General features: G+C 44.4%; 1 protein-coding gene across 1 annotated transcript; it reads right to left on the bottom strand.

Annotated features, from left to right (window-relative positions):
* Positions 1 to 1037: 1037 nt before the first annotated feature.
* On the bottom strand, positions 1038 to 12817 carry LOC138292973 (coiled-coil domain-containing protein 159-like). Its single transcript, XM_069231874.1, has 5 exons — positions 12745 to 12817; positions 9945 to 10051; positions 6333 to 6409; positions 2518 to 2612; positions 1038 to 1410 (listed from the first exon to the last, which is right to left on the bottom strand). Exons 1-4 carry the CDS (start codon positions 12787 to 12789, stop codon positions 2527 to 2529), a joined length of 315 nt encoding a protein of 104 aa, XP_069087975.1. The 5' UTR covers positions 12790 to 12817; the 3' UTR covers positions 1038 to 1410; positions 2518 to 2526.
* Between the last annotated feature and the right edge of the window lie 203 nt (positions 12818 to 13020).

Below are 13020 nucleotides of genomic sequence, written 5' to 3'. Positions count from 1 at the left end.
TTGTTACCGTAACAGGAACCGCACAACAAAGCTTTATTATTCAAACAGGTAATTGGGTGTGAATTATTACTGAAACTCAAATTAGGCTTTCCTTTCGGTGCTATAAGTAGCTTACTAAATAGAAGGATGAGGGTGGGACTGGTGTAAAGTTCTACAGCAAATATGTTGGAGTGCCCCCACCATTATGCTTATCTTTATTGTAGTTTCAGTTCATAGTGTGTGCATTAACTCTCCCTGTGACTTAGCTTAGGATTGATCATTACCTGAAACACATCTCACTCATATATTGCCCAGTAGGTTGTGGGACGGTTGCAGTTCAAATGTCTTCCTGCGTCAGGTTGACATATTGTCTAGGTCCTTAGTGCCATAGGATACAGAAGACAAAATTCTGTGCTGTGTTCTACAGGATGATCTAGAAAACCTATGAAGGCCAGCAGTCACTTGAAAGCAGTATACAACTCATCCAGTAGCCCACACAACACAGGTAGCATATGGGTGAGCGCAGTCTGCAGTTCATATTCCCATTGGCCACTCGACACATGCAGGTGACAGTTAAGAACAGCATACAACACACGGTCCGTAAAACACATGGCCCACTGTACACAGGTGACAGATTGGTGAAAGCAATGCATGGTTCATTATATTAATTTTCTGCCTACCTTACAAAGGCAGAAACGAATGAGGATGATATATAGTACCTTGCAAGCATATTCTATTAAAAATAATAGGAATATTCTTCTTGTTGCTGTCATAGAAGAGGCCACAAATCACTCCAGCACAGGAGGCCGGTTTCCCTCTGCATTTCTGCCTCTTTGTCTGGACTGCTCCCTTCACTCACGCCCAATGCAGCAAGAGGTCACTGGCACTATACCGGATTTCTTTTACCAAAACCCTGATGTACAATAAGGGAGTAACACTAGGATACTCTTGGTTTAAACTACAAAACAAATCTGAAGAGGCCCGAGGTTATTCTACACCATTTTCCAGAATAGTGTGACCTCTGCTGTTATGTTTCATTTGTGTAATCTGTAGCTGATTCTATACATAACTGAAACCATCCTATTATTAACTGCTACCAGGAAGTGGAAATTGTTTGCATGCAAAGCCCTCTGATACTCTTCAGTGATGTCAGCACTACATAAACGCAGAAATATATAAGAACAATAACTCATGTTCCTATGGTCCACCCACAACAGGAAGCAGGCAGATGAGAGCAGAGAATAGTTCATCATCCGACGGCCCCATCAGTAAAAGTAAGAACAGAGTACAGTCCATAGTCTCATGGCCCAGAAACAAAGGCAGCATGGAGGTAAGAGCACTGACAGTTTATTACGATGTTAGGTTGTGCTGGGGTTCTGGTGTGGGGTCTGCTGAATCTCACATCTGCATCACAGTTACTTCCACTGGAACCTGAAGGCACACAGAAGAGTGGGAGAGAGAGATATTAGAGATGGATTTTTTTTAACTAGTCTTGTCGCAAACTCAGGATGTTAAGGCAGGACAAAAAGCTGCATAAGAGCCAAGTCCCTCTCCAGATTAAATATGTTAATTCACAAAATTTGGTAGGGTGAGCTCATACCACTAGAGAGGTTTTATTTCCTGAGACGCAACAACTCAGGAAAACTGCTATCTCTCAAATGAGTCCCCAATTCCTCACAAAAGAAACACTGTCTGAGTGAAGGTAATTCATTGTTCCTTACTATAAAACACTGCAGCTTATATGAGGGTTCTGTGCAGCCACTCGCAAGAGGCCTCAGTATCTCAGAAATGGACAAAATAGCTCATGGACGTCCACTCTAATGCACATGAGGCCACTATGCTGCAGGGAGCACTGCACTTCCTAGCAAGAGACCGCAATATGTCACAAACGGCTACATTAACGCAGGGAAGAACTGTGACTTCTGAGAAGACGCTATGCCTTACAGACGGGTACTATACTAGCACTAGCATTTACAAGACACCACCTGGACTTAAAAAAAGCCAGTTATACCCCACAAGACACCGCTAACTTATGACAGGAATTATTCCCAATGACGGGTGCTTATCTCCCACCAGGTTCTGAATTCTAATTCTGTCTGGATGGCTACACCTAGAGCACTGAAGCCAGACGACCTATGTTGTAATCCTAGCTGCAAGACTTGATTACAACTGTGCACTTGGTCAAATAATTTTATCTACCTGGGTCACAGTTCTATTTCCTGTCGAAATTTGAGCCCCTTGAACCCGATTTATGCAAAGGCTCATCAAGGCTTTTCCCTTTGCAATGCTCTTTTCTTCCAAGAGTTTGCTTCTGAATGACTTTAGAACCCCTCCAATCCCCCTTCTTACTCTCCTGTCTCACCTCCAAATGTTTTCTCATAAATGATTTCTCGCTACAGTTGTCTCCACCTAAAGTACCTAAGCTGCATAGCATCCTTTGGTGACATGACCATGTACTCAAACGTTTTAATACATTAATAGAAACAGAAACAGGAGAGATGAGAGCATCGAGAAGGAGAGTTTAGAGTAAAACAGTACCTCTTTCTGCTAGAAGCACGACCGTTCTGGTGTACCCCTACCCCCGCAACCACTGCTGCCACCTTCGCAACTCTTCTGGTTTCGATGCCTCCGACCTGCGAGGTGTAAAAAACATTGGGAAAGATTTACAAGAGCACCATCAAGTAAGTATCATAGCAAGGCACTAGAGTATCCTATGTTTGTTCCATGTACTATGTCCCTTTCGGGAGTACTCCATCCATATACACGAGTACTCCGTCATCATCACTGCTACCCTTGTCCATCCCTAAGAGTACCATATCCTTCTTTCGGGGTATACTGTTTTATTCCACAGGGCCATGCCCTTCTGCCCTAATACCCTATCCTGGTCCTAGAGTAATGCTTGCATATTTCTAAGCAGTCTTTTCTTATCCAGAATACTGCTTCCATGTACTGGAGTACACTTTATCTCAGAACACTCTATCCTACTCTCCAAGTACCTAGTTCTTATCTTTAAGTACTGTATCTATTATCTCTAACTATCTATACTCAAAATAGACCTTATTTATCTAAGACCTAGAGTACCGGTTCATATCAAATAGTAAGCTTCTTAATCTTGGGTACTATTTTTATCCCAGAGTACCACATTCATATCTCCATTTACCTGTTATTTTCCTTGAGTGCACCACCAAAGTCCTTCAGTACACTATTTGTACACTCATATACATCATTTTCATCCCAGAGTACCCCATTCAAATGCCACAGTACTCTTCCCTTATCGTAGAGTATGCTAGTATCTTTGAGTACACCATCTTTATCCTACAGTACCTTATACCTAATTTCGCATCCATACCACACAGTACCTGATATGTATCCCAAGTACACTTTTGTGATCCCTCAACGCACCATCCTTATCCTAGAGTGCTTTGTCCTTACTTGCATACCCCACCCCTCTTAGGATGCCTTTCCTAAATCACCATCCTTATTTCTGTGTATACTATCCATTTTCCAGAGGAACCAGTCAGATCCTCAAGTAACAAGTGAAGTTATTACCAAATAAGTATGCAGTTTTTCCCGAACATTGTATATGAAGTTCAGATTTAGTATCTCGCCCCTGTCTTCCTTTACAAGCAAATGGGATAGGCGTGGTTCTGGGTCCCCAAACTGCCCATGTGGTTGACTATTCTAGAATCCGAAGATCACTTCCTATTATTTTGCTGAACCTATGAAATTCCTACGAGAAGCTGGATTATCCCATTATGTAAATCATTAGGCACATTTTGTTTAGAGGCAGCAAGAATTTTAAAATATGATTTTAGCGAATATATTGTTTAAGCTCTCTGCAGGTATCTTGCGTGTGCATGGAGGATTCGAAAAAAGAAGCTGGCAGGGCAAGGATACATAAGGCAATGCTAAAAAACAGACATATTTTCCAGCAATTGTTTTTAAGTAAAAGTTCTTTTATCTGGGAAATGTTATCATTCTTAGTAATTATACTGTATATTTTCCTTTCACTTACTGAATGTTTTATTGATGATGTGAATATTGCTTTTATGGTTTTTGACAGTATTATATATATGTGTGTGCAGTTATTCCGGAGAAACCCCATCCTTATTTCTCAATAACCCCATCTTTAATCTTGAGTAAACCTTTCCTTATTCCAAAGTAACCATTCCTTATTTGAGATAAACCAGTTCATAACACCCTTCCTTATATGGTGCTCTGTTCTTATACTTGCGTAATCCTTTCCTAATCTCCAGTTTCACGTCCTTATCTCTTAGTGCTCTATTCTTACGCCAGAGTACTCTTTCCTTATCTCAGGGAGCTCAGGGTACACCATTCTTATCTCGGAGTACCTTTCCCTATCCCACAGTGCATGCCATTTTCTGAGTACCGTTTTTATCACAGGGTACCATTTCCTAATCTCCACGTACCTGTTCTTATTCTCGGATACATAGTCCTACTCGAGTACATCATTGTTATCCTTGAGACACCATTCTTATCCCAAAGAACTCTATTATTATTATCGCATAATACCTTGTCCCTACTCCAAGTACATATTCCCTAGACCATCCTTTTCCAAGAGCACCTTATCCCAAGAACATCATTATCTCAAAGGACGCCATCCTTATGCGGAATACAATGTTCTTATCCCTGAACATTACTGCCTTATCCCGGAGTACACTGTCCTCAGCTTCTAGTACCCCCATCCTTCTCAGAGTGCCCCGTCTCAAGCCACATCCCCTATTTCTTAGTTCATTACCTTTTTTTCTACGTACCTCATCCTTATTACTTCAAAACCTCCTGAATAGTTCAGAGAACCCCTACCCTTAATCTAGAACTCCATCCTTATTCCAGAGCACCCCACCTTTAGTCCTGAAAGTTCTGCCCATATCCCTGATTACTCTGCCCCTATCTCTGAGTAATTACAATAATAGTAATTACTATAATATGTTTTGTATGGTTCTTCCCGCCAGACCTGTTGTTGCTAAGTGCTGTAAATAGCAAGTCTTTCTCTTTCCTAAATTAATGGTAATCTGTCCTCATCCTCCAAATTATCTTCCTTAGTCCTGGGTACACTACCCTTGTCTCGGAGTACACAATCCTTATTCTAAAGACCCCATCCTTCTCCACAACTACTGCGTCCTGATTCCAATTAGCTATCTTTGCTGCACATTTACTTAAGCGCCTTGATGCCTTGTCAAACATTTGCCTCATTTCTACATTGCACAACCATGGTATAAGCCTGCTACACACAATCAACTTGAGTTACAGGTATTCACTGACCTTCTTGCCCAGTCACTCACTCTGTTTCTCCCATGTTACACTCTTCTTGTGACCAACCCATTGACACGCCCTATTACACATTCGAGTTGCCTGTCAAGCCGTCCCCTGTTGGTCTGCCACACAGGCTCACCACATTGCCCTGTTACACACCCAGTTTGTGGCCTCAGAGGCTAGCTGTCTGGTGGATAGTGAACTCATGGACAGCTTAAAATGATACGGACAAGGAAGTGAAGAAGTGTACACCACACTAACGTAGATGCAGCACCCTCGGGGTCAGGCAACGGCATCAAAGCAGGGGCACAGGGAGATAGCCTAGGGTCGAAGGTCATGATAAGCCTTCCCCGCCGAACTGCCTACAGTTAGGACAACTCAGCACTAGGCCCGAGACACCAAAGAGTGCCAAGAGGCTATTTGAAATGGTAAAATGCGGCGCTATGTAAAACAGCACAAAGGCATTTTGTTGCCATCATTTAACACTTAGGGCCTGATTCAGAGTGTGGGGGACGGGGTTACTCCGTCACAAACGTGACGAAAATCGAAATATGGCCTTCGGGATATCCGTCACGCTTGTGACGAGTAACCCGTCCGCCAAACTCGAAAGGAGGTCCTCAGCTTGTTACTACTTTACACTCTCACCCTTTTCCCCACTGTAGCCTCATAATGTTCATCAGTGCACACTCACCTCATTCCCAGTCCCACACTCACATTATTGTTCCCCTTAACAGGCACATCAGAATATCCGCGTACTCATCCTGTCTCTTACAGACTATGCTGCCTCTTCTACACAGCCACCCTGGTCATTTACACACTCTCCATCCCCCCTCACCTTTTTGCTCCTGTTTACCCGCAAGTTACATACCTTGTTCCCCGTTATTCCCTTTGTTGCTTTGCACATACTGTTTCCCATAACCACTCTGTATGCCTTAACCCAAACCCTCCTTCCACCTTTAGCAATTCACTCACTCTGCCCTCTTCCACCCTCACATGCCCCTCATACCCACTGCCTCCGCACACAATCGCGTTGTCTCTTCGCGCACACAAACACACGCATCTTACACACTTCTACCCACCTTGATTTCCTCGTGAGCACTCAGAGTTGGACATGTTCATGTTCTGCATATCGTTCTGCAGGGAGCTCATTGCAGACCTGGAGAGGAGACATTTTCAGGGTCTACACTGAAAACACTCGGTTGGCAGAAACAATTACATGACCTACTTTCTACCAGTGTGACGCCAGAGGACTGGGAGCGGCTCTCGTTATGATGTCACTGCAATTAAGGAATCTCCCTGTGTGATGTCACTGCAGTAAAAGGCAGTGCCCAGTATGGTGTAATTACATTGGGAGCATCTCCCACAGGGATGCCACTCTGGAGAAGCCACCTCCCAATGTGATGTCACTGTAGTAGTTGCAGCGCGCAGTGTGATGTCAATGCAGTAGTTGCAGCTCATAATGTGATGTCACCGCAGTAAAGGCAGTTCCCATAGTGATGTCACTGTAGTGAGAGACGCTTCAAGAGTGATGTTGCTACATTGATGGCCGCTCCCAGTCCAGTGCTACTGTAGCAACAGCAGCTTTCAGTAGAAAGTTCCTACAGTAGGCCTGATGTTACTGCTTCCTGTGCCATAGGACTAAAGATGCACTCACTGGAGGCCCAACACGGCTCACATTGGCCTGGTGTTAGTTGTGTTCCCCTTCGTAGAGTGGGGAGTAAAGTGTTGTGGATTTGTTGGAATGTCATAGAGTGGTGCAGAGTGAGTAGAGTGTCGTAGAGTGGAGTAGAGTTCAGTGGCAGAGAGTGTCCTCGAAAGCAGCGTCGTCGAGTTGAGGAGAGAGTGGTGGGGTGGAACAGGATGGAGTGGGTTGGAGTGGACTGAGGTGGTGGGGTGGATTGGAATGGGGTACAGTGGGATGGATTGAGTGGAATGTGGTGGATTGAAGTGGGTGGACCTGATGGGGTGGAGTGGATTGGAGTGGGTTGGATTACACAGGAATGGGGCGGATTGGAGTAGGGAGGATTGGAGTGGGTGGACTAAATTGGGGATGGGTGGGTGAATAGGATTGGGGTGATAGGACTGAGAGTGGATTACATTGGGGTGTAATGGATTGGATTGGGTGGATTGCATTGGAGTGGGGTGGTTTGGAAAGGGGTGAATTGGAGTGGGGTGAAGTGGGGTGTATTAGACTGTATTGAAGTGGAGTGGATTGTGGTGCACTGGGTTGGATTGGAGTGGGATGGATTGGACTGGAGTGGGGTGGACTGGATTGGAGTGGGGTGGATTGGATTGAACTGGAGTGGAGTAGATTGAATTGGATTGGAGTGGGGTAGAATGGAATGGATTTTGAGTGGGGTAGACTGCTGTGGAGTGGGGTGGATTGGATTGGAGTGGTGTGGATTGGACTGGAGTGGGATGGATTGGATTGAGTGTGGTGTAATGGAGTGAGGTGCATTGGAGTGGGGTGGATTTGATGGGGTGGGGTGGTTTGGATTGGGGTAGAGTGGGGTGGAGTGGGTGGATTGGACTGGGGTAGAGTGAGGTGGATTGAGTAGTGTGGGATGGATGGGATTGGAATGGAGTAGGATGGACTGAAATTGAATCGATTGGAGTGGACTGGAGTGGATTAGATGGATTGGATTGGAGTGGGGTGGACTGAACTGGGGTGGGGTGGATTGGGGTTGATTGGATTGGATTGGCTTGGATTGGGGTTGAGTGGATTGGAGTGGGGTGAACTGCTTTGAGGTGAAATGGATTGGGTTAGAGTGGGGTGGATTGAAGTGGCTTGGACTGGAGTGGAGTCGTTTGGATTAGAGTGGGGTGGATTGGAGAGGGTTGGATTGGAGTAGGGTGGATTGTAATGGAATGGGATGAATTGGAGTCGGTGGATTGGAGTGAGTAGATTAAAGTGTGGTAGACTGGATGTAGTGAGGTGGGGTGATTTGGAGTGGGGTGGATTGGATTCAAATGGGGTGGACTTGTTTGGGGTGGGGTGGATTGGATTTGATTGGAGTGGGTTGGACTGGATTTGAGTAGAGTGGGGTGGCGTGGATTGGGCTGTAGTGGATTAGATTTTTTGGAGTAGAGTGGATTTGACTGGGGTGGGCTGGATTGAATCAGGGTGGATTGGATTTGAATGGGGTGGACTGGTTTGTGGTGGGGTGAGCTGGATTGGATTGAAGTGGGGTGGGTGGGACTGGAGTGGGTAGGACTGGAGTGGGGTGGATTAGGGTTGTTTGGAGTGGCGTGGATTTGAATGGAGTGGGTGGATTAAGGTGGATTGGTTTGTATTCGAGTGGGAGGGAAGTGAGTGGGGTGGATAATTTTGTACTGAAGTGGGATGGATTGGTGTGTGGAGGAATGGATTGGGATGGCTTGGATTGAGTGGTCTGGGCTGGATTGGAGTAGGGTGGATTTGACTGAAGTGGGGAGGACTGGATCAGAGTAGGGTGATTGGGTTGGAGTGGATTGGATTAGTGTGAGGTGAGGTGGATTGGACTGTAGCGGGGGGATTTGATGTGGGGCAGTATGGATTGTGGTGTACTAGCGTGAAGAACGACTGGAATGGGGTTGATTGGTGTGGGGTGGACCACATTGAGGTGGGGTGGGGTGGGGTGGGGTGGGTTGGGAGGATTGGGGTTGGTGTGGATTGAAATGGTTTGGATTGGGGTGAGTGGTTTGGATTGGAGTGGGGTGGAGTGGAGTGGATTGGAACAGGTGTATTCTGGGTTGGCTTGAGGGGTGGATTGGAATGGGGTGGATTGCAGTGGGTGGATTGGGTTGTGTGGAATTGATTGGATTGAGTAGGTTGGATTGGAGTGGGGCAGACTGGATTGGAGAGGGATGGATTGGGGTGTATGCACGATTATGTGTTAAAGCATAGTTTTGGAAATTACACATGAGAAAGAAACGATGTCGCTTTGCAATAATTCGAACAAGAATTGTCACCTTTTGAGAACAGCGCCCACAAGAAAAAACAAAACTAGAGTACAAAGTGAGAAAATATGACTTGGCAAAATACAATAAACTTAACTATAAAAAATAAAACGTAGCAGTTTTGTTTGTCTTGCTGGGCACGCTTTGGACAGTCACACGCCTTCTGTTTGCAGGGCTCTAGAAGTTAAAAAGAAGTACCTCCATTTCACCAGGAGCAGTGGACGGGCACTGATTAAGTTGAATCAATCAGTGCTTGTTCCCTGCTCCACAGAAAGGAACGGAAATGATGCTAGGTCTGCAGGGATCAATTACGAGGCTGTAAAGAAGAGTGCCAGGCAAGCCAACAAATGGTAAACAAATGGTAAACAGCGGGTGGGCTCCAAGCCCTTTTCAGTTAACAAAAGTGGCTCGCAAGTGAGACGCATGCGCTAGCACATGCACTCGCAGGCTCGACCCTAAAAAGTTAAACACCACATTGTTAAAAGAATAAACAGCAATTTGTCAGAAGATAAGCCTCACATTTGACCTATGTCTCAGAACACACAGCAAACATGACAAGATAAAAACAAACTTTAAAGGTATCTTTATTGCTCGTTCACCTTAGAAACTGCAGCATGGGTATGTTGGGGGTGCTGCAACACCTCTCTACCGTTACATCTAGCGCTCACGGAAGGGCACAGAGGACACCCCAGCAGACTCTAGCACAAAAGCAACACCCACTAACAAGTAAGATAAACATTAGCAGGTCGTACCATATATTTTCAAGCTCCTTGCCCATCTGCCGGCCGCCACTCCCTGGGCACTTGGAGGCTTCCACACAATCAGAGTCAGCAGACCCTCCAACTAACTGACGTAAGACCTGCAGGAGACCAAATACACCTCCAATACATATTTTAAGCAAGGTAAACAAATGTAAAAGTTTTTAAAAAACATGAATATCGGTGAGAGGGCTAGTCATTTTGCATTACTCCACTGACCAAAGGTTGCTTGTCCATGGATGCTCAGATCATGCAGTCAATGTAATGATATCTCACCGCATTTTCTGTTTACATGCACAGTGTACGATGTCTGAAGGCTCTCCTGGCTTGAGGCGTATTGCAGATGTGGGAGGAGTGATCGTAATACAACTACCCTTGCACTAGCACAATACACACACGCCTCGTGCAGTCTTTTTTATCATCTAAATCTGCCACAATGGCTGTTGCCAGTTATGCACCTCATGCCCTGTCAGACGCTAGGTAGGTTAGAGGAGAGATGATAGTGAAGAATCAATAGCCTGCATGTGTGTATATGTGGGAAAGGATTTGGGGTCTCACCCTGACCTAGTGTTATTTACATCTGACATACTACGACCATTCACAGAAACATTCTGGCTATCCCTCGATTATTGGTGGCCCATCCATGAAATACAATGGGCATTTATGGTGAAATATGATTATTCCTTTCATAATATGACGACATCCATTACATACTTTGTGCATTAAAGGTGAATTCTGGCTATCCCAGGATTACCACTGGTCTCTTCTTTACATAATGTGGGCAGTCAGCACAATAATCTGGCTATCCCTGTCAATAAATGTGACCCATCCTTGATATCCTGTGACATTCATGGCGACATTTTAGATAGCCATCATTTAGCAGTGGCTGACCCATGACAATGCGGCTTTCATGGGAAAAATGTGTCTGTCCCTCGCAATATAGGGCGCCATCGTTTATATATGGTGGGCAGTTAAGATGGCTTTTTGGCTATCCTTGGAATAATGACCCAACCTTGACATACAGTGGCCATTCAAGGTAGTATTCTTTTTAAACTTGGCACAGTTCTACACCTGGCATCTTCAACGTATAATAAGCACTCTTGGTGAAACCCCAATTCTTCTTCTCATAATATTAGCATTTGTCTGGCGTATTGTGGGCATTCATGAGGACATTCTGACCATCTTTAATAATATGGTGACCAACCATGATCTAATATGGGCTTTCTTGATAACACTCTTGCATTCTTTCCATAATGGTGGCCATCCTTGACAACCTTGTGGCTATTTAAAGCCAATATATGGCAGATAGGTTAATCTGAGTAGGAGCGACATTGCTGATTGTTGCTCCTTTGCCTCAGAGTGCACTTACTGCTAAGGCTGTCATTTGCTAGCTTTGGTGGCATTTCTTCATCTGTAGCAGTATTATCAGTACTGCTGTCCAAGAAGTGAGCATTTAAGATTGGAGTAACAGGTCTGCTGCATCATCATGCACGTGCTACCTTATTTACAGATTCATAACTGTACGAAGTCGTAGGATTTATCTAGTTTGGCAGTGACTGGCTGTGATTCTGACATGTGTTTAACGTTTGATTTTTCCACCTTGCCTTTCCAAGTAGATTGTCTGTCTTAACATATGACGGAGAATCTACTTAGAAGAGGCATTAAGGAAAAACAAAGTGGCGAAAGATCTTAAATAATACTGAAAAAACTATAGGCTATATGTGACAGCAAAGTCAGAATTTTAAAACTGCCTACAATACCTACAGGTCTTTAGACAACATGTAAGAATATTATGTTGAAAATCCCACAGTTTTACGCCCATTTTCTTTTTACTTAGGATGGTGAGTCTCAGAGTACCTGAAGAAGGTATGGCATGCCTGGCATGCCAGAAAAATATTGTACAAGATCAGTACTGCCCTTTCAGAACTTCTTAAATTCTAGCAAATTTAGGAAAACACTATATTTTAAAACGCATCCCTTGACTATCTTGTCTAAAACATGTTTAGAGGGGCTGCTGGAAGTCAGCCACCATCGAATTTGAGGCAGATATTCACACCACACGTTCAAAGTTCGCCAGCTTCACTTGTCAACTGTAGGAGGGAGACCTTGTGTCCTACTGTAGTACTAGCTAGAGCTGCTAGTACGACAGCAAACGCACCCAGTGACAGCACTGAATGAGGGCCTGAGGGAATTGGCCCTAGTGCAAGAGGAACATTGGTTGCGACGGAAGAGGGGCAGACATACACGGATTCATCAGTGGCACCCACTTTAAACTCCCAGGATGGCACTGTCTGAAATCCTGACACGGGCGCAGCAGTGATATTCAGTGAATAGCCACAGTATGTGATTGTCTGCAAAGTGTTTTTTTAAGGAGCACGATCATGCAGGTGCAACAGTGATCCCCAGTGTTCATTCACTTCAAAGTACTGGTGGGGGCAGACGGACACTGATGTAGGTAACCAGTAAAGCAGTGTTACCTCGCAATATGTCGGCAGCAGACTTTCGTACAGCAGAGACACACATTAGACACATTATGGAATTGGATGGTGTTTTGCAGAAAGCAGTCCCAGTGCAGCAGTGACAACTACTGGCAAGTGAGAGTATGGCATGAATTAAGGTCCCGCTCAGCATATGGTAGGAGTTCTTATCGGGAAAAGGACCACAAATTTGCAAAGGAATAGAGAAGGCATTGAGAAAACATGACAAACAGATAAAGCTTCTAAAAAAAGTCCTTTAAATATTAATTTAGGGGGCAGGTTTTGCTCATATTTGTCGGTATATAGGAAATGCTCACCTTTTTGCAGTTTGCCTGAATGTCTTTTATTTTTTCTATGTCCATCTGATGGTTCAGAATTTCGTTTTCTTGACAACCTGAAACAACCCAGAAAGTCCAATTATTATTTTATGTAGATTATTTAATTTAACAATTGTGAGATATGGATTTTTTAAAAACATTTTACCTTCGAAAAACCAAGAGAAGATAGAGAGATTCCAGCAGACAACTGTATTGTAATAAGCATTAGCATACGCAATAGGTCTCGCCTGTGCAAGAGCTATTGGCTGTGCCAAT

This window comes from Pleurodeles waltl, chromosome 4_2 (assembly GCF_031143425.1).
Source record: "Pleurodeles waltl isolate 20211129_DDA chromosome 4_2, aPleWal1.hap1.20221129, whole genome shotgun sequence".
NCBI lineage: Eukaryota > Metazoa > Chordata > Amphibia > Caudata > Salamandridae > Pleurodeles > Pleurodeles waltl.
This window is presented reverse-complemented; position numbering and strand designations above follow the sequence as displayed.

What these genes read in the sequence shown, in the direction of transcription:
- LOC138292973 (XM_069231874.1), bottom strand. Translation starts at nt 12,789, where the DNA reads ATGGACATAGAAAAAATAAAAGACATTCAGGCAAACTGCAAAAAG. An exon ending in AAGGAGCTTGAAAATATATG is followed by an intron (nt 6,410 to 9,944) that starts GTACGACCTGCT and finishes TCTCCTCTCCAG; the next exon opens with GTCTGCAATGAGCTCCCTGC. An exon ending in GTGCTCACGAGGAAATCAAG is followed by an intron (nt 2,613 to 6,332) that starts GTGGGTAGAAGT and finishes TACACCTCGCAG; the next exon opens with GTCGGAGGCATCGAAACCAG.